Here is a 22,358-nt window from a genome sequence, read left to right as displayed (position 1 = left end):
GGCGCGATCCTGAAGACCCGGGATCAAATCCCACATTGGGCTCCCGGTGCATGGAGCCTGCTTCTCCCTCTGCCTGTGTCTCTGCCTCTCTCTCTCTCTGTGTGTGTGACTATCATTAAAAAAAAAAGAGTAAGGAATTCCTAGAACCAAACTGCCTGGATCAATCAAATCCCAGTCCCACACTTAGTGACTGTGGACATCTCATTTAATCTTTCTTTACCTCAGTTTCCTCATCAGTATTATGGGAAAAAAAGTTTATTGCATACCTCACTAACTGGCAAGTATGAAATGAACATAAGAGATACGTAACACTGATTATATGCCAGATACGATTTTAAGGAGTTTTTAAGTTTACTGATATTATGATTATTAAAATGCTCTTCTACTTTAAAATAAATTGCAGCCTGGAAGGCTTCTAGCTAATGACAAATAGTGTTAGTTTAGGAGTTTTTTTTCTGTCTAAAGATACTTCTAACATCAGAAGTTAGATTAGAAGTCAGATTACCAATGGGATACATTTCTGTCCCTGACAAACCTGTTCTAACACACTGAGATTATTGCACATGTGAAGTCTCATGTTACATGAAAATTCAAAAGCAGTTAGAGAACAAAGGAATATGAAGAACTTTCTGCCACTAAGACAAACAGCAACCAGATACTATTTCTTCAGTTGTGCTGGAGGCACACAACACACACAAACACACACACACACACAGTCAGTGTCTATCCTCAGTGATCAAGGTAATCAGCACTTCCACTATGATTGAAAAGTTACCATGGCAATTCAGAGCTAGAAGAATTTATAGCCTCCTCATTTTATGGATGAAGAGCCTCCATGATTTTGTGACTTGCCCAAGGTCACACTACGAATTAGACGACAAACCGGGATTCCTACCAGAGATTTTTGGCATCTCACCCACAAGGCTTTGACAATATCCAGCTTTTTCAGGTACTTAAAAGTTTAAAAGTATTAAGGGGGAAAGCAATTCATTAAGCAGGCAATGAAGCAAGTCTAATAAAGAATGTTTAGAATTCTGGAAAAAGCACAAATCAGAAATATTTCTATTTATAGCTCAAGCAGAGCTAATACAAGTTAAGATACTGAGTTTTCATAATCGCAATAAACATAAAACCCTTTGTTTTGGGTTCTCCTTAAAGAAGGAGAAGACTTCAAGCAGAAATCAGATGCTCAAGATGAACACTTTAAACCAATGAGTGTACTTTAAACCAATGAAACTTCTCTATTTTCTGGTTTGTACCAAGATATAAGTCCATTGTAGAGAGAAGTGGCTTAATTCTAACAGCAAATTCTAATTGCCTTGTAAGTGCTAATTGATTTCAAATCATCTGGTGGTGACCACAGTATATGTGCACGGGTATCTCCACACCACTCCCCCTACAAGGATAAATTAGTTTCACTGGGGCCATTCCTCATTGATAGAGGTTGCCTTCAGTATCCAGTCTTATCCTCAAGAGCTTATGTCAAGTAACCAGAGCTTCCTCCTTATTTTCTCCATCTGTCTGTCCCCTAATATTGACACAAATGATCAGGCAAGGAAGAAAAACTTCCTCATGACCTTAAATGAATGGTAATTTGAAAATGGTCAGGGGAAGTTCAAGTAGTTTTCTCAGGCCTGGGCTACCTACAGATGGTCCACAATTCCACAGCAACAAAGACAAAGAGAAGCTATTAAAAGGAGTGATTCAATCAACCTTTAGACATTTTAGAAACCACAGCATTTAAACCCAAATACCGGCAAGGTTTGCAGCTGCTGTGGAGCTTTGGTAGTTCATGATTTATGATTAAGACTTTGTATTTAATCACCAGACTTTGCATCTTGTGTTTTTTTACTTATTTATGTATTTATTTTTCTGAGAGAGAGAGAGAGAGAGAGTATGCACATGAGCTGGGGAAGGATGCAGGGGTAGGAGGAGAGGAGAGACAGAAGGAGAATCCCAAGCATATTTTACACCCAGTGCAGAGTCTGACTCAGGGCTCGCTCTCATGACCATGAGATCATGACCTGAACCAAAAACAAGAGTCAAATCCTTAACCAACTGAGCTACCCAGGTGGCCTCTCATCTTGGTTTTTTTTTTTTTTTTTTTTATGATAGTCACAGAGAGAGAGAGAGAGAGGCAGAGACATAGGCAGAGGGAGAAGCAGGCTCCGTGCACCGGGAGCCCGACGTGGGATTCGATCCCGGGTCTCCAGGATCGCGCCCTGGGCCAAAGGCAGGCGCCAAACTGCTGCGCCACCCAGGGATCCCTCATCTTGTTTTTTAAAATCATTCTTAAATGGCTTAACATTTCCATAGAAAGAGGGGAAAATGTGTGTAAGACTGATGAGTTCAAACTCACCATACCCAAAAGCAGAATACAGACAAGCATTAAGAAATGATCCCATCTCTCCCATCTCCTGAATCTGTGATCTGAATTTTTCCTCTTAAAAGTCCAGGGACGGGGCAGCCCCGGTGGCGCAGTGGTTTAGCGCCGCCTGCAGCCCGGGGTTTGATCCTGGGTACCCTGGATCGAGTCCCACATCAGGCTCCCTGCGTGGCGCTTTCTTCTCCCTCTGCCTGTGCCTCTGCCTCTCTGTGTGTGTGTGTGTGTCTCTATGAATAAATAAATAAAATCATTAAAAAAAAAAAAGTCCAGGGACGATGAAAGAAATGATAGTCTCATGATGGAAGAGCTTTAAAAATACAGAATCTCTTTAACACAAATTAGGTACAGAAGAAACTAGTTCCCATTGCAGGTGGAAGGCCACACAGAATCCAGGGAGTTAAAATTAGGTAAGATTTTTTTTTTTTAATAGTAAAAATTGGAATAAAGGAATAAGTGATGCTTTGGTTTGCAAAGGAAGGAAGGAAGGAAGGAAGGAAGGAAGGAAGGAAGGAAGGAAGGAAGGAAGGAAGGAAGGAAAAATCTTTAGCTGGGTGTCCTTGTGCCCAGATAAAATTTACAGTATCACAGAAGGAGGAAGAACATATATATTCAGGAGATTGCTAGCAGTCTGTGCTACAAATATGTCACTGTTCAAGTTGTTAACAAAAATTCAACACAATACTTTTTTAAGATTTTATTTATTTATTCATGAGAGGCACAGAGAGAGAGAGGCAGAGACAGAGGCAGGGGGAGAAGCAGGCCCCATGCTGGGTCCCCAGGTCTCCCGAATCACACCCTGGGCCGAAGGCGGCACTAAACCACTGAGCCACCAGGCTGCCCCAACACAATACATTTTAAAGATCTAATTGGTTTTATTAACCGATTTGTGAACTGAACAGCATCAGTGGGGAAAAAAGGAAATTATTAGCAAAAATTCTGTTGTTTTAGACCAGGTTGCCCTCATAAGAGGAGCAGAAGGGGTCCATCAGTGAATTTCCTAGTGCTGACCAGGAAATTCCCGTGTTAACCAACACAGACTGGTTACAGGTTACATTTTTAGAGGGACTGAAACTGCAATTAAGTTAGGTATTAAGTCTTGATTTGCTCACTTAGGGCCTTAACATAAATGATGTCATTTGGGGGCCTATGGTTTTCTTTTCAACAAAGTTAAAAAAAAAAAAAAAACTTAATATCGCAAGTATTCACTTCAGTGCATAAATCTGAAAGCTTAGGAAACAAATAAGATATGCACAATAAATTGTTGATTCCAGAACATCAGCCCTCAGGCCAATGTCAGTATGCAAAAAAGTTCATTAGTTTTAAAGTAAAAGTTTAAAAAGGACAAACAGTCATAAATAGATGTTTATTTGACGTAAAACACTATCTTCTACAAAGAACAAGCCTTTGGCACTTCTGGAGATTATAATGTCACTTCTTTGATGTGCTAGTGTTGATACTATGTGGCAAAATATTGTTGTTTTTTTTTTTTCAGCAAATGTTTCTGGAACACCCAGGCACTATACAAAATGCTGAGGAGTCGCGGTCCCCATAGTCCCTATGCTCGGCAGATTTAGAGACCAGAAGGGAAGATAGGAAGTACGCTATCAGAAATAGAGTTTCAAATTGGGAGGAGGAGGAGGAGGAGGAAGAAGGGAGGAGGAGGAAGAAGGGAGGAGGAGGAAGAAGGGAGGAGGAGGAGAAGGAGGAGAAGGAGAAGGAGAAGGAGGAGGAGGAGGAGGAGGAGGAGGAGGAGGAGGAGGAGAAGAAAGAAGAGAAAGAAGAAAGAAGAAAGAAAAAAGAAGAAGCAACCTAGAGGAGGTCAGGATGATGGCAGAGTAGGAGGATCCGGAGCTCACCTTGTCCCACAGACACACGGAGGTAACTGCAAGCTCCATTCACTGCTAACTGGGAAAACAGCCTGCACGCAGGCAGAACAGACCTTCCAGAGCGCATGGCAGAGGGGGACAAGGGGCATGGACCAGCCCCCCAAGGCTAGTTACAAATGGGAGGAACAATGCAAGCAGGGAGAAGTGCAAGAATCAGGTGTACCCCAGGTGCCCCAGGCCCAGAGGACCCACGCAGGGAAGACAAGTCCCCAGAATATTTGGTTTTGAAAATCACTGGGGCTTAACTCTGCGAGCTTTTAAAAATCAGTGGGGCTTAACTTCAGGTAACTTTGAAAGTCAGCAGGGTTTAACTCCAGGAGAGCCAGAGGGTAGTAAGAAACTGGGTTCCTGCCCTTAAAGAACCAGCGGAGCAAATAACACTGCTGAGAGACAGCATAGAAGCAGCAGTTTGAAAAGTGCCTGGGGCATACGTGAAGGAGATTTATTCTGTAATCTCAGGAAGTGCCCTAGAGGGCCAGGGCTCTTCAGAAGAGTTCTCTAAAAACCTCAGTGCTGTGGAGCACTGTTTCTTCTCCCCTCCCCAAGCCAGCCAGCTAGACACCTGCAGGAACCAGTGCAAACACTCTCTACCTATCTTTCTAGGACCCTGTGCCTTGCCCCTGCTTTCCTCCTCAGGCCTGCCCATCCAACCCACCCCACTTGGCAGCATTCCTCCAAAGCAGCTCCTGCCCCAACATACTCTGCAAGCAGCCCTGGATGGAACTAGCACCACTTCAGAGTGCATACTGCCCTAAAGTGAGGGGGGAGATTACCGCACACACCAGCACACCCACTGTTATGACTGATGACTGCCACACTACCACAAAGGCAAGCCCTTGCGGGGGGGAGGGGGGGGTGCGGTGCACACAGAGAGTGCCCTGTCATTCAGTGTGTATGTAACTACAACAGATAGAGGGCAGACTGCTGACACCACCCACCTACAAGCCTGAAGTAGCCTCAGACAGACTCCTCAATAGCTCGGGGACCAATCATGCCCAGTGCCCAGAGACTAGGCAAAGGAGGTCATTGCAGCTGACTGGACTGAAGGTAAACACTGCTCAGCCACAACAGTAGGGCACATATAATCCACGTAGCAGATACCCTGGCACACCTGGTGCTGGTGAGCAAGGGACACTGCACTACAGAGCACCGAGGACCTCTTTATCCTAAGGCCACTACTTTCAAGATCAGGAGATGTTGCTGACCTTCAGAACATAGAAACATGGAGACACAAAATGATGAGACAGAGGGAGATGTCCCAAATGGAAGAATAGGATAAAAATACCGTAGGAAAAGATCTAAATGAAACAGAGATAAGCAACATGCCTGACAAAAAAAAATCAATATCATGCTTATAAAGATACTCACTAGGGCAGCCCCAGTGGCTCAGCGGTTTAGCGCCACCTTCAGCCCAGGGTGTGATCCTGGAGACCCGGGATCGAGTCCCATGGCAGGCTCCCTGCATGGAGCCTGCTTCTCCCTCTGCCTGTGTCTCTGCCTCTCTCTCTCTCTCTCTCTCTCTCTCTCTGTGTCCGTCTCTCATGAATAAATAAATAAAATATTAAAAAAAAAAGTTACTCATTGGACTTGAGAGTGGAGGATCTCTGTGAGGTCTTCAACAGAAAGTTTAAAAATATAAAAAGGAATCATTCAGAGATGAAGAACTCAGTAACTGATATTTAAAAACACACTAGAGAGAATCAAGAGCACGTTATGAGATGCAGAAGAATGGATCAGCGATCTGGAAGACGGAGTAATGGAAAGCAACCAAACTAAATAGCCAAAAAAAGGGAATAAAAATGAAAATAGGTTAAGGCAACTCAGCATCATCAAGCATAATAACATTTGTATTATAGGGATCCCAGAAGGAGAATGAGAAAAGGGGGCAGGAAATTTATTTGAAATTTATTTTTAATCACTGAAAACATCTATACTTTTAGAGAATAAAACAGACATCCAGATCCAGAAAGTATGAAAAGTCCCTAAGAAGATTAATGCAAGGAGATGCACACCAATATGCATAATAACTAAAAAAGTAATGGTAAAAAGAATTTGAAAAGCAGTGAAAGAAAGCAGTTATGTACATGGGAAACCCCTTAAGGCTCTCAGCTGATTTATCAGCAGAGACTGAATGCATGAATCATGCTACTCCCTTCTGGCCTGCAAAGTGCTGAAAGGAAACAAAAAATGCAACCACAAATATTCTACCTGGCAAAACTATCATTCAGAATAGAAGGAGAGATAAAGAGCTTCCCAACCAAACAAAGGTTAAAGGACTTCATCACTACCAGACCTATAAGAAATTTTAGAGGGAACCCTTTAAGGGGAAAGAAGAGGCCAGAACTGGAAGTAGGAAAACTAAGAAAAAAAATTTCATAGGTAAATGCAAACATATAATAAAGGTAGTAGATTAATCGCTTATAAAACCAATATGGAGTTTAAAACACAAAAGCATTAAAAACCAATTGTATTTACAAAAATCCATCAAGGGATTCACAAAAGGATGTAAAATAGGACAAATGTATAAAATGAAGGGAAGGAGTAAAGATTTCAGTGCTTTTAAAATGGGTTCAAATTTAAGTGATCATCAACTTAACATAGACTGCCATAAGTGAAGATGTTATATATGAACTTGGTGGCAACTACAAGTCAAAAGTCTATAATAGATACAGACAAAAAAATAAAGAGAAAGGAATCCAAACCTAACACTAAAGGTAGCCATCAAGCCACAAAGGAAGAGAGCAGGACAAGAAAAAAAGGATAGAACTGCAAAAACAACCACAGAACAAGTAACAAAATAGCAATAAGTAAATGCCTGTCAATGAATTTGAATCTTAATAGACTAAATCCTCTGATCAAAAAATACATTAAGACTGAATGGCTAAAAAAAAAGCAAGACTCATTTATATGCTGCCAATAGGAGACTCACTTCAGACCTAAAGACATGCAGATTTAAAGTGAAGAGATGGAAAAACATTTACCATGCAAATGAAAACAAGGAAGCTGGGGTAGCAATACTTGTATCAGATGAAATAGACTTTAAAACAAAGACTGTAGGAGAAGCAGAGAAGGAGACTATAGAATGATAAAGGGAACAACAATGCTAGAGGGATATAACAATTTTAAGCACCCAACAGGGGAGCACCTAAATACATAAAATAACTGTTAACAAACATAAAGGAAACAATTAACAGTAATACAATAATAGTAGGGGACTTTCAAACCCAACTTAGTCAATGGATAGATCATCCAGATAGAAAAATCAACAAGGAAACAGTACCTTTGAATGACACATTAGACCAGATGGGCATAACAAATCTATACACAAAGCTCCAACCAAAAATAACAGAATACACATTCTTTTAAAGTGCACATGGCACCTTCTCCAGGATATATCATACTAGACCACAAAACAAGTCTCAACAAATCCAAGAAGGCTGAAATCCTATCATGCATTTTTTTCTGACCACAAAGGTATGAAACTAGAAATACAAAAAAAAAAAAAAAAAAAATCTGGAAAGAACACAAATACATGGAGGTTACACACTATGCTACTAAACAATGAATGGGTCAACCAAGAAATCAAAAAAGAAATTAAAAAAGACCAAGACTAATGAAAACGAATCAACAATCTAAAATCTTTGGGATGAAGCAAAAGCAGTTCTAAAAGGGAAGTTTATAGCAATATAGGCCTACCTCAAGAAACAAGAAAAATCTCAAGTAAAAAATATATGGAAGAATATTCTGGGAGAACTAATTTGGATCAGAGTCAGTGAAGGCTTCCGGGAGAAAGGAATATTTAAGAAGCATTCTGAAAATAAGTAGCAGTTAGCTAGAAGACTATGAAGATCTCATGTTGGAGGTGGGTAGATGAGCATGTACTGAGGCCTGAGGAGGAGGTTGGCCCACTGACGTTCCTGAAAGAAAGTCCCACAGGTAGGAGTGAGTGATCACAGGGAATAATGGCACAGAGGTGGCAGGGGACAAAGGGTGTCACACACACCATGCACAGGTTTTAGATTTGCACCCAATGTCAAAGAAAAGACATAGAAAAATTTTGTGCAGGAAAACAGTAATCTAATTTACATTTTTACAAGGTCACTTTGGCAACAGCGTGGAGAATGGACTCTGGGTGAGGGAGAGGTTGGTGAATTTGGACAAGAGATGTTGCAAAGAAAATTCCAAGAAATAGCATTAGAGCTTGGGCCTTTTGAAGTAGATTTTGGTGAGGCGCTGGCTCTAGAAGATAGAAGCAGGACTCTGATTAAGAACCAGGGCTCCAGAGTCAGACTGCCTGGATTCAAAACCCTGGCTCTGTCTGCCCAGTGAACTTTATTTTAGGGCCTGAGTTGCCCCATCTGTAGAATGAAAAGATAATACTAATTGTACCTCAAAGCATGGTGAGGAATAAATGCAATCATTCATTTCAAGTGTCTAGAAGGAAGACTGGATGAACAAATATTAACTTTATTATTATTATTTCATTTCTAGTGTTAGATGCAGCAAAAAAAAATCAAGGAAGACTCTCAGGATTCTGTCTTGGGCACCTTAGTAAGTGGTACCATTTATACAATTTATTGAGATATAGACAGGTAGGACTGCATGAATCAGGGAGAGAAAAGGAAGACCTTCCCATTTCGTTCAAGGAGTTCCATTTTTAATATATGAAGAAATGAGTTAACAGTGTCTAATGGCACTTTTTATTTTATTATTTTTAGATTTTATTTATTTATTCATGACACACACACACACACACACAGAGGCAGAGACACAGGCAGAGGGAGAAGAAGCAGGTTCCATGCAGGGAGCCCAACATGGGACTCGATTCCGGGTCTCCAGGATCAGGCCCTGGGCCAAAGGTGACGCTAAACTGCTGACCCACCCGGGGCTGCCCTAATGGTACTTTTTAAATGGTTTTTTAGGTCAGTATGCTACAATATTTTTAACATCCTTACTTGGCAAATTTTGTTAACTTTCTCAAAATTTTTTTTATTTTTTTAAAGGTTTTATTTATTTATTCATGAGAGACATTGAGAGAGAGAGAGAGAGAGAGAGAGAGAGAGAGAGAGAGAGAGAGGCAGAGACACAGGCAGAGGGAGAAGCAGGTTCCAGGCAGGGAGCCTGACATGGGACTCCATCCCAGGTCTCCAGGATCAGGCCCTGGGCTGAAGGTGGCGCTAAACCACTGAGCCACCAGGGTTGCCCTCAAATTTTTTTTAAAACAAACTCAAAATCCTAAAATTTTAAGCCACTGATTTAAATGATAACACCAATTTCAAAGGCTTATATCAATAAACGTAATATATGTGGAGCACATCATGCCTTGCCACTTCAAACATCCCCACTTAGGGCAATATAAGATGATTATTTCTGTTACCTGCACAGAAAGAGGTAAATTTCTATGAGATTTGCTCAGGGTCCTAACACACCAAACTGGGTCTTAAGCTTCAGAAGATTTAAGTCCTTATAATGACTGATTCTCTTTTTAGAGCTTTGAAATTTCTTATTGATAAAATTAAGTATGAGATAAGCCTCTAAAATCATAAGGCCTAATTCTTTTATTTTTATATAGGCAGATCTACCACCTGTTTAGAAAAGTTACATGGAAGCTATGATGAGTTAGGATTTTTTAAAAGTATTTCAGAATAAAGCAATAGAGAAGAAAAACTAATAAATTTCCCAACTATAGTTCCAGTTACCTATCAAAATCTTATGTAGTTATTAGGAAAAGTCCTTATGGAACTACAAGGAATTTATTTTACTAATATATTTCATTCCAGGATTGATTTCCATATTTTGAGCTTGATTTCCATATTTTGACACCACTATTCTAGGCATAAATGTTCAACATGAGTAGGTAGCTAAGATATTGGACATGTAAAAAAAAAAATCAATTCTGAAATTTTCTACTTTGTTTTTCTTCAAGATTCAACCCATGCCAGTCTTACTTCCATGAATGTTTCTAAAGTACCTCAAACAATAGAGACCTCCAGCTACTATAAGGAATTCTTCATCCTACCATCCTCTAGTTCACGGAGAGAAAGAGACATACATATTTATTCAACCAGTATTTAAGCTAAGGTCTGTACTCAGCACTGGGGTGGGGAAGTGGGGGAGCAGGCGGTCAGCAGTGAATAAAACTTCCATGGAGTTCAAGGTCTCGTGTAAAACTCTTCCCAGACTGAATCATGTCTCTATCATCACTCAGTCACTGGAACTCTCACAACGTTTGGTAGCTTTCATTTTTTTCCTTAACCTTCTTTATATCTAATAGCCCCACTAATCCAGAAAACAACTTTTTTCAAGTTTTACTTGAAATAGAAGTGGGATGATGGCAATACACAGAAATTTCTTTTTTAATTTCAGCACTTATACTGGTTTCATGAATTCAATTCCACGTCAGTAACTGGAGTACTTCAGCTTTGTTTTAAATTTGTACTATCTGATTAGAGAGGAAAAAAGGAAAAATAAATAGCCTTTAAATCTTTGATTCCAAGACTTATTGGCACACAAATTAACATTTTTGAGGTCGAGATGCCTTTGCATTGATGTCTGCATTTATTATGGTGTTTGCTTTCCTGAAAAGCTGTTTTCAAATCAATGACACGTCTTAGAATCAATGTTGCCTTAGAAAGTAAGAAATTCAACAAAAGAACTCAGACTGACCTATGAAAAAAAATGAGTTGGCAACTAAGACTGGACTCCTAGCCTTGGCTTTTTGCCAGTTAGTTACTAGTCACCAAGCCTCGTGACATCTGCTGAGTCTCTTCACTCCTCTGGACCTTTTCTGCTCCATTCATAAAATGCAAGTTTGCACTTCTGTTTCTCAAACTCTGTAGTTAGAGATGAGCTCAAGTTTTTCCAGTCAGTTGCAGACATCCATTTATGAAATACACACTATGTAGATTAGACAAGGATTCTACACATGATTTATCATCTTCATTTATCTGATACTGCTGAGTAATATAATTGCTTGTATTTCTCAATTACACAATAGCTGAGTACTAGAAACAAAAATTCAGGGAATGAGTCACTCAAAATGAAGGTGTTATTCACAGCAGAGTCAAGAGAGCAGCAGCATGGTTAATCAATCTGTGGGTCATTGACAATGGACCAACAATCCAGAAGATACCTTTCAGGCAAAATAATAAATGTTCTCTTTTCCTATTATTCATTTTTAAAAAGTACAAAATATGGGCATCAGTTACTTAAATTTTTTTTTTAAACAATCAGGAGTAATACCCTTTGGTTGGAAATATCAGCCACTGTTCCATGTGATTTTTCAAAGAGAAGACAGATATATAGCAGCTCTTACTAGAATATGCTTCCTTTATACCACTTAGTCCATGGTAGAAAGTAACTACTTTCTGGGTATTAGCCATAAGGCCACTGCAGTTTATAGAAACACCTCTTTTTGAGTAGTACATCAAATCATAAGGTTTCATATAAATGGGAATACTCGGGGACACCTGAGTGGCTCAGCAGTTGAGCATCTGCCCTCAGCTCAGGGTGTGATCCCGGAATCCCGGGATTGAGTCCCACATCGGGCTCCCTGTGAGAAGCCTGCTTCTCCCTCTGTGTCTCTGTCTCTCTCTCTCTGTCTCTCATGAATAATTAAATCTTTTTTAAAAAAAAATAAGAACACTTGTTTTTATAAGGACTCTTACTGAGGCAAACATACACATGTGCTTGCTCCTTGTCCACCAACCTGGCACATGGGGACAAATGCTAAATAACCATACAAATTACCTAACTCTGAACACCCTTCATCAAGTTGATGAGAGAACAATTTATTCAACTTCAAGAAAGAAATCATCCCCTAGGCAGGTCGGTCTCAGGGGCCTCCTGGATATTTGCTGAAAAATAAGAGTATCTGCCTTAGAGCCTAGAGGTGCAGACAATCAGAAGCTGGTTAGTTCTGGGTGCCAGACCAATGTTATAAGAGAGGTTCTCACACCTGAGCATGTATCGGGACTGTCTGGAGGGCTTATTAACATACAGATTGCTGGCCCCACTCTTGAACTTGATTGAGAGGGCCATGATGGAAACTGAGAGTTTGCATTTCTCACAAGTTTTCAGGAGGTTCTGATGCTCCTGGGAACAGAGTTTGAGAACCACTGGTATAAGATATTTGATGGTGGAATTGGAAAGATATCAGGGGTCACCTAATCCAAACCTTTCATTTTCCCGGTGAGGACCGTGAGGTTGAGAAAGAATATCTTCTTCATGGTTATATATCCAATACTCAGAGCCTTCTCCAACCACCCCCCCCACACACACACAAAAAGGCAATTTTATGCCTTAACATGCTGCTCATTTCATGGTTGTAAGTTACAGCCACATATCAGGACCCTGCTCTCTGAAAAGAGGCACCAGCAGAGTCTTCAGCAGAGCCTTCAACAGAGCCTGCTTTTGACCCTCCTATCCAGGTGTCCTTCCAAGAACATGTTACTTCTACCAGTGACCTCAAAATGGAAGGCAAGTGGCCTTAGCCCAGACAGGGTATTGGCAGCCCAATGGGACATACTCACCTAGATTTTTAAACCCAGGAATACTGGCTCCAAAGAACACATCCTTACCATCATGCCATGCTGCCTGTCCCCCGGCTCCCTGGAAGCTGAGCACAAACAGATGGCTTGAGGTTTGCAAAGTGACACATGATACAGGAGATGGTCACAGATGATTTACCGCACTGCTGTGGAGGTAAGTGTCCAGTGAAGCCTCAACTGCTATTGGAGTCCCTGGCTGTATGCTGGGCAGTGTAGACTGATGGCAGTGTCAAAACTCCCTTGGATCATGCCGTTTTGGCTGAGCCTGCTGTCCAATTCCCATCGGTTCTGTGAACTTCCTCCTTCTCCTCCAATAAATTCTTCTTCCCAATAAATGGCTTGTAGCTAAGAACCCTGGCTGACATGACAACCCATTAATTTACCCATCAGCAGAAAGACAATTGATCCTAATCTAAATTAGGGCTCCCGCAAAGACTCCTGTAGTGCCTTCCACCTTTAGAGCCCTTGGATTTCTGTCAGTACACTTTGATTCCTTTGACAGTATTTGCAGCAAGGGCTGCTTGACCATTACAGAGCCCCACTCCAGGCCATCAATACTCAGATGACAGAGCACATCTTGATTTATGGCTCCTGGCCAGAATCGATGGGTCCAGGAGCGTACCTTCATGTCACATCAAGATCTTAGGCTTTAACCAGGACAAGAAAGGTTCAGAGAGCTCTTGAGCTTGGAAGAAAATGGAGCCAACCCATGCTGAAGGCTGGACCCTGTAGAAGAGCCTCAGAAACACTCTGGTATTTGGGCTTTTCCTGTCTTTATTATTCATTTCTTTCCATTTCATGAGACATCATGGTGAGAATTCTTCCAGTAAAGTCCCCTTTTTGCCTGAATTTCAACCTTTGTCCTTGGTAGTTTAATAGCCTTGCTACACTGACTCATTAAAAATCCCTCTCTGCTTTCTCCATTTAGCTACCCACCTCCCTGCAACTCCCACACATGGGTGTTCTTACAAGAAAACTTTAATTCAGGTGTCACTGGAAAAGAAAAGGTTTTTATAAACCATAAGGCATCTCTTAAGGGGGAGGGGGGACCCTTTAAGGGTTAAGACTTCTTTTTTTATATATTGCTCCACTGTCAGATTTTTCTCATATTTGCTCATAGCATTACAGGCTCAAGATGTTCATCCTCCAACTCCATGCCTTGAGGAATGTGGTTCTTCAGATACATAGATATTGGTGAGTGATTTGAATTGTGTATTTGCTATCTTTGTTTCCAGGGCCCTAAACATCCTAAAAGGTGCTATTTGCCACCAAAAGTAACCAAGGCCCTGTAGAGAAATGGCTGACTTCCCATCTGGGAAGGGTGGTCACTGAAGCTCCAGGCTCATCTTTATGCCAGAATAAGAAAGTATTAAAAAAAAAAAACTGATGTAGCATGTTGCAGTGGCGCAAGAACCTGCCTTAAGGGTGTCTCATCGCACAAAGGAAGTACAATTTGAGTGTCAAAACAGTTATGTACAATGATGAAGTAAAAGCCAACGAATCATGAATATGTACTGATATTAAATAGGGGTGATAGGAAGGCTCTTTCATGTAAATTATCCAGTGCCAAATGGTAAATGTGGAGAGTGCAGGACTTGGAAAATCATTTTGTAGCCATCATGGTATACATGTGATCAGGAATTATCAATGGCTACTAAATTTAGAAGCATAGCTTGGTGAGGAGCAGGATATTTGCCTAGCCTTAAAAAGTGTCTCCCTACAAAACTGTTAGACAGTAGAGACAACATGCAGCATCTTGAAAAGTGACTGAATTTAACATCGCCAATGAGGGGCAGATGGACATGGTATGCCTCCAGAGAGGACTTTCAGAGGACACAACATCATATATCCAGAGTTCTACATTGGATATAAATTATACCTCAACATACTTTATTTGAAAATGTACAAAGGGTGAAAGTCCATGGTTTGAAAAGGCTCTGTAGGGGCAGCCCTGGTGGCGCAGCAGTTTAGCGCCGCCTGCAGCCCCGGGTGTGATCCTGGAGACCTGGAATCGAGTCCCACGTCGGGCTCCCTGCATGGAGCCTGTGTCTCTGCCTCTCCCTCCCTCTCTGTCTCTCTCTGAATAAATAAATAAATATTTTTTAAAAATATGAAAAGGCTCTTTATTAAAGGCAAAAGGAAGAGCTTCTTGAGATGTCTTCAGAACTGCTGTGTCATGGATGGAAGCAGACTACCTAGTGAGGTTAGTTTACTCCAGCCAGAATGAACATAAGCCACAGATGAAGTCACACAGTCCCCTATTCTGAAGCACATTATGGGACCAAAAATGAAGCATTTTTATATTAACATCTATTTTGTAGTGAACACAATATTCACATAAAAAGCCAAGAAGAAACTCAATGAAAATTTGCCTCCAAGGACCCCTCGAAGGGCTTTTTAAGAAATATTTTATTTATTCATGAGAGACTGAGAGAGAGAGAGAGAGAGAGGCAGAGAAACAGGCACAGAGAAAAGCCGGCCCCATGCAGGGAGCCTAATGTGGGACTCTATCTGCATTCCAGGATCCTGAGCTGAAGGCAGATGGTCAACCACTGAGTCACCCAGGCGCCCCCCCTCCAAGGACTTGTGAACAGACACCTCCAATTTAGAACTTCACCTACAAAAGATCCCTGGCACTGAGCAGTGCCTGGCACTTGGGAAGCTTTGGATTGAACCAAGTGACGAATAAAGGAGCGAGGGCATACTTAACCATCTCACTCCTTTTCCTCTTCATAGAGCTAAAATTTTGTCATTTTCTGAGAAAACCACCCTCCTTACACTATTTCCTCTAATAGATTTCCAGCCTAGGAACATGATACTTAGTCTCCAAATGAGATTTTGCTATAACCAATGCAATAGGATTTTAGGGAACTCAGATTTTCACCTATTTCAATGTAAGTAGGAAGAGAGACTGCGAAATCTCTTATGGCTCAGAAAATAATGGAAATTCGAAGCAAAACATTACTGTTAAAGCACTACTAAGACATTTTAGACAAACTGCTAGGCAACCTGCAACTGATCAACTAAAATAGAAAATAACACCTCACTGTTGGCTAAAAATACTCAAAAATAGAGTGAATATAGCTGACACCACTACCAGACAAACCCAAGTGAAGCTAGACAATGGCTAAAAAGGGTATAACCAGGGTTTGAACCCAGGTAGTCTGGTCTCAGAGCTTACATTTTTAATCCCTATGTCAGCATAAATTAAATACCAATTCCCTAGTATACATTCCTTCCAGACAGTTCCAACATGAGGCCTGCATCCAAAATTAAGCCATCAGTTTCTGGAAACACTCAACTCTATTAACAAGCAACACTTCACTAAACCTCATTTAATATTAAAAATAAAGATCCCATTTAATTGCTACTGTCCAAACACTTTCTTCCTGCACTGAATGGTACTCATCAGGGTTCTCAGCAAAACTTCTTTTGGTCCTACTTTTATCTGAGGAACTGATAAGGAATTTCTTTCTACTAAATTCAATCATCTTTATTCCCCGCCTCCTCCTCCCCCCCCACCCAATCTCCTTCAGCTAAAGGCATCACACTGACATCTTGCAATTACTAGCTCAAACCAGATAGCAGCTTTTATCTTTCCCTGCGGACACTGACCTGTGCTTTTATTAAGTGTAAACAGGATACTGCTCTATCGAATGCACTTCAGAAACCTCCTCAAATTATTTTGTTGCAAAAATCATGCTTCCTGTGAAAGAGTTGGTGGCTTTTCAGGTCATTCCACACTCCACACAGGATGCTCAACTCCCATTCGCAAAGTGGAGTTTTCACCGGAGGCATCTGAGCAGTGGATTATCTAATTCATCCATTATGGAAACTCAGGTGAATTTTGCACTCAGACTGCACAACTTGGGACAAAACAGCATATACCATGTCCTGATTCCCTTTTTTTTCCTAAGATTATTTATTTATTTATTCATAGAGACACAGAAAGAGAGAGAGAGAGGCAGAGACACAGGCAGAGGGAGAAGCAGGCACCATGCAGAGAGCCTGACCTGGGACTCCAGGGTCTCCAGGATCAGGCCCTAGGCTGCAGGCAGTGCTAAACCGCTGTGCCACCGGGGCTGCCCCATGTCCTGTTTCCTTTATGTTTGAGGTCACTGCCTCCTCCTTAATCTTGGGGAGAAATGGAAGTGGGCCAGGCTCCCTTACCTTCCTAGGGGTTCCTGACAGCTCTACGTGGTTTGGCAACTGTTTCTTTGGTTTTTAAGTAGCACTGAGCCAGTATGCTAGTCACAGCGGTACACAATGAAAATGGGGATCCTGGGAGATGAGGCAGTGCCTGGGGGGTGCAGGAAGAGGGTTTGGGCAAAGGCCTGGGGGAGGCAAAGGCTGGTATTAAACATGACCTCCAGGGCAAACATTTCTTACAAACATTTCTCCCTTACTTTGTGTGTAAATATAAGCATTTTACTCCCAGAAAGTAGGCTTGTTCTCCAGGCTGGCTGCACACTGAGCCATACCACCTTTGTCAAGCTCCTGGTGTGTTCCAGACACTGTACCTCATACACTGGCACAAATCAACATACGCCACAATGAAAGAAGGTACAGACTGCTTTTGAAAAGAAAAAGTGTGCAACCAAAGCCAGGCCCACTCCTATCATTTGTGGGGCCTGGGGCAAGAGTACAAATGGAGGCCCACATAATTGCTTAAAGGAGGTCCTCAAGCTAGCTAACTGTCACATAATCCTGCTCCCTTGACAAACGTAGCGTTCCAACAACCTGGAAGGCCAGGTACAATTTAGAATTTGCAGACCCCTGGGGGTTCTGGGCCAGACACAGGTTGTTTCAACAGCCCTGCCAATGGACACGATCTCTTCCCTCCCCAACCCAGGCTCCCTCTCCCCTCAGGGAGGCCTTGGGGCACACCTGCAGATCCTCAGTCCACATTTCCAAGCTCTTCCATCACCTCACCATAGCTGCCCTTTGGCCACTCTCAGGGATGAGGTCTGCCCCCTCCCCCGTTTGCAGAGGCCATGGAAGCAGGCTTGGGGCCAGGAATCCATGGGAGTCTGGGAGGGGACAACATGTATTCTGGGTGGGCAGTTCCCCCACCTGCAGACACTTAGCCCAGTGGGGAGACACACAGACTGGTGAAGGCCAGACATCCCCATATACACCTTTTAAATCCCGGTGGGGAATAAATGCAAAAACGGTTCCTTTGCCCAGGCCTGTAGCCAATATTGATGAAAAGCTTTCTCCATTTTATTCTAACTAGATCAACTTTTCTTTCCTTGAAGCTTTCTGGGAGGGTGACTCCTAATATTCAAGGTTAATAAAGTGGTACAAGGCAGGATTCCTGTCTGGAAGGGATGAAAGAGTTGAAACACTTGGAACTATCTAGAAAGATCTAACTGCTAATATCCTTGTCTGAAGGAAAAGGTAAATATTTCTCAGATAGCAAATGGATTGAACTGGATTCTGGAAAGTCAGAAAAGGGGAGATCCTTGCCCTAGGACATAAATTGGGCAAGCCTTAACATTTTCTCTGTTTTGGAGAGTTAAGAGCCGGATGAGTGACTAGTCAACGCAGCTGGGGCAACCAAGTCCGAACTCCAGGAAGGCGCACACCCGGAGGGAAGCTGAGCTGAGCCGGGAGGCTTGGGCCTGCTACAAACACTGGCCGGGCCAGTCACCAAAAGGAGGTGATTGAGGTCACAGTAGGGTGAGTGGCCGGGGCTGGGACGTCCCCCCACTACTGATCCGGTATCTGCTTTGTCTTTTGTCAAAGCAAATTTACCAATCTTCAGGGCCTTCATTTTTAATTCTCCAGGACGGGGAGAGGTTACTACCTTCCCAGGTTACGGCCCAGTGATGCGAGCACAAGTGAGCACAGTCCACACTCGGGAAGCACTCACTCAACCGCACTACTTAAAACGGAGCAGGCGGCCAGGGCTCGAGCTGCGTGTTCACCAGGCAGCTCCCCACCACCTGCCCCAACGTGCAAGACCAGGCTCTGAAGAAGCCGTGCGCGCCGGGTCAGAAGGATGGGGTAAGGGGCTGTGGGGGCGGGGGGCAAACAAGGCAAGACCTGATCGCATGCTACGTCTCGTCTGTTTGGGGGTAGGGAAGGGTGCCTTCTAAGGTCGCCCAACGGGGGAGTGCGTAGGGCCCCGAGTGACCGGCCCGCGGGCCCCCAGGGGGCAAGAAGGAGCCGAGCGCGGGCCGCGGGGCCGCGGAGTCGCAGCCACTCACCGAGCAGCAGCAGCTTGAACTCGCGGCGCGCGTCCTTCTTGTCGCGGCGAAGCTGCCGCTCGATCTCGGCGCTGATGCGCTGCGACTCCTTCTCCTCCGCAGACAAGCAGCAGCAGCCCGCCATGGCGCGCGCTGCCCGACGGCGCCCCGCTCCTCCGCCGGCTGTCGCCCGCCGACCCGCCACGCGCCCCCGCGTGCGGAACGAGAAGGACGAGGCTGCCTTGACTTTTGAAATGGGAAGCCTGGCCTTTTGAGGCTCGGTCCCCTCCCCGAGGATGGACTCGGAGCACTGCACAGGCGAGGCCCGGCCGATCCTGGCTCACGCCAGCCCCTCAGCGGTTCCCGGAGCAGGGGCCCGCCGAGAGGATGGGGCGCGGCCGGCACCCGGAGGACGCGCACGCCCCTTAGGACAGGAGCCCGACAGCCAGTCGCGGGGCGCAGGCCGCGCGTTAAAAGTTGGGGCGTCGGTGCCCGGCGGTGGGGCGGGGCGGGGCGGGGGAGAGCGGGATCTCCCGGCCCTGGTGGGGTCCCAGGCGGGCGGCAGGCACGGCGTCGGTTGGAGGCAAAGGGCCTAGCTAGTCTTTGCCTGGAAAGTTCCGAAAGTGACCGCAGATTAAGACTGAGCGCACGGGTTCCCGCTGGCGCTAGTGGCTCTAAGTGGCAGAAGGAGGCGGAGCGTCTCGGACCTGCAGCCCTGGCGTCCACCCAGTTGGCCTTCGGGGTGCGCCAAACCGAGGGTGCCTGGGGGCAGCAAGGAGCTGGGGGCAGAGGCCTGGAGTTTCTGGGAGTGGCCCCCACACCTGCCTCCCTGGCAGTGTGGTCCTTGCACCCGGAGGGCGGCGGGCGGAGGTTGCGGTAACCAGCGCGCCCCGGCCGCAGGGCCCTGCTTCCTGCCCAGGTGCGGGCTCCGACAGGTGAGCGAGTTTCGCCAACTTGGGCCTCCGCTCCTGCCAGCTGCTAGAAGAGTGGGACCGAGCCCAGCGTCCGCGGCGGGGCGCAGAGCACCGGGGGCGAGGTCGAGCTCTCCACCTGCACCGAAGTTGAGGCTCGCACACGAGCGACACGACCACACACCCTTGGGCTGCCTAGACGGGCTCCTTCCGCTTCCCGGACGCCTCAGCCCAGCTCGGGGTTGGCCTAAGCGGTTGGTCCGCTGGGCAGCCTGACCCCGCTGGCACCGCGCTCACGGAGGCAGCTGCCGCTGGGTTCAATTAAATAGGAGCGCGCCTGAGCAGAGAGTAAATATCCTCCCGGCCCCCCCTCCGTCGGAGCACCTGGTGAGGACGGCTGGGGATGGGGAAATGGGACACGGCTGGCTACTTTGCATTTTGTGAGGGGAATGACTCCTGCTTTGTAGAGAGAGGGCTGACACGTTTGCAGCAGCACCTGGCTCGTTCGTGCCCCAGCCCTGAAGCCCGACGGCCGCTGCCTTGCAAAGGTGTGTCCGCACAGCCACACTGACCCGGCTCCCGGGACGTCGGGATCTGTTTGAGCTGCTTAATAAAAACTTAAAAAAAAATTTTTTTTTGAAAAGCACCTCTTTGTCCTCAAATGCTACAGTTGAATGCACATTACAACATCTGGTTTTTGTCTTCCGTGGAGATAGCTTTCTGAAACAGTGCAGAGAAAGAGAGGTCCACGGGAAAAGCAGAAATGGGAACGTGGAGGGATGGATCTTGTCCACAGCAATGAATGCCTTGTCCTTCCCCTCTTCAAGTCACTGTATGCCCGTAAACACTTTATGGCGTTAGGCAATTAGCTAATGCCTCCTCTATTAAAAAGCAGGCATAAGTGCCTTTCATACGAGTGGCATATATTCCATCAATTCAAACTAAAGAGCATATTGAGTGGAAAGAGTGGTATTTGTCATTATATAAGAAAGTTGGCATTGTGATGCTATCTGGCTTCAAGGTCTTATTATTTATTTTACGGTTCAGGGAATGGGAACGGATCAGACATTAAAAATGAATGTGCTTACATTCTTAAATGTGCACTTCTTTCCTTGCAGGCATAAATTGACAGTAACAGTGACCCCTACAGGAGACCTCCTGAACATTTCTCATCTGATCCTTAGCCATTTAATCACACTTTTCTCGATTAGCTCTTAACAGCTAAATTTATAATTTGAGAATAAGACCTCCTAGGGATCCCTGGGTGGTTCAGCGGTTTAAGCGCCTGCCTTCAGCCCAGGGCATGATCCTGGAGTCCCGGGATCGAGTCCCATATAGGCTCCCTGCATGGAGCCTGCCTGTGTCTCTAGCTCTCTCATGAACAAATAAATAAATCTTAAAAAAAAAAAAAGAACTCCTAAGAGGCCAAGAGTATCATCATTATTAATATTTTTTAATGATTACAATCATTTGTGTTTTAAATGATTAAGATGATTTAAATGTTGAAATGATTTAAATGATCTAAATGGACAAATTTGAACTCTAAGTTAGCTGGAACAACGGACCTATTAGGTCCAGTATTGCTAAGATTCCAAAAAAGATATGAAACCTATTGCTTATGGCAAATCTGAAAAACTTTCCTGGGCTGATCAGCTTGGCAGTATGTATCAGAAGTCTTGAATGCATCTACCCCCTTTTATTAAACTAGTAATTCTCTCCTTGAGAAATAATCAGAGAGAAGTCATGATTTATGTATAAAGGTGTTTATTTCTAATAACAACAATAACCCAAAACAACCTAAATGCCCAACAACCGGAAATAAATAGGTCAAACAAATGATCGTGTATACATACAATGAGATAAGTCATTAAATATTTGAATATGTAGCTTATATGAATACCAATTAAAGACTTTGGGGGAAAGCTCAAAATATATTGAGTGAAAAAGGCAAGATACAAAAATATAAACAGTATGATACAAATTTTACTATGGGAATATGCATACACACTTTTAAGAGACTAAAGGGGCATCTACGAACAAGGTAAGTCATGCTGAGTCATGGCTTTTTGGTTGATTTTAATTCTCTGGTATAAAATTGTTTGGGGCAGCTCACATAAAGTTATTTAGCCCTTCCCCTTCCTCAACTGTAAAATGAGAAAGATAAACCAGAATAAGCTCAAAGGGATCTCCCAACCCTGACATTCAATTATTTCTTTGGTGACTTTCACATTTAGTATTAAAAATAATCATAAACCTAAATTTGTTATTGAGCAGTAATAATTAGTGAGAACTATAAAATGAGGATATCACAAGACATTTATTTTCATGTCTATTATTAACAACTCTATCTGCTTGATCTTTAGGATCTAGGGGTGGGATGAGAATAATTTTAAGTTATTAAACTATTTGCAATATCTTTCCTGGAAGGGGTACTT

The 22,358-nt window shown here is 43.7% G+C and overlaps 1 protein-coding gene and 1 long non-coding RNA gene across 2 annotated transcripts in view; one reads left to right on the top strand and one right to left on the bottom strand.

Annotated features, from left to right (window-relative positions):
* Positions 1 to 20,144, bottom strand: part of LOC144318865 (guanine nucleotide-binding protein subunit alpha-14) — a 184,958-nt gene extending 164,814 nt beyond the window's left edge. The window contains exon 1 of the mRNA XM_077906305.1: positions 19,034 to 20,144. Coding sequence (XP_077762431.1) covers positions 19,034 to 19,157 — 124 coding nt within the window. The 5' untranslated portion in view covers positions 19,158 to 20,144. The remainder of the gene's footprint in view (positions 1 to 19,033) is intronic.
* LOC144318867 (uncharacterized) lies at positions 17,820 to 21,337 on the top strand. The gene is made up of 2 exons (XR_013384841.1): positions 17,820 to 18,503; positions 18,612 to 21,337. It is a non-coding gene; the product is annotated as an uncharacterized LOC144318867 (long non-coding RNA).
* Positions 21,338 to 22,358: the final 1,021 nt, after the last annotated feature.

Source organism: Canis aureus, chromosome 1, assembly GCF_053574225.1.
Source record: "Canis aureus isolate CA01 chromosome 1, VMU_Caureus_v.1.0, whole genome shotgun sequence".
Classification (NCBI taxonomy): Eukaryota; Metazoa; Chordata; class Mammalia; order Carnivora; family Canidae; genus Canis; species Canis aureus.
This window is presented reverse-complemented; position numbering and strand designations above follow the sequence as displayed.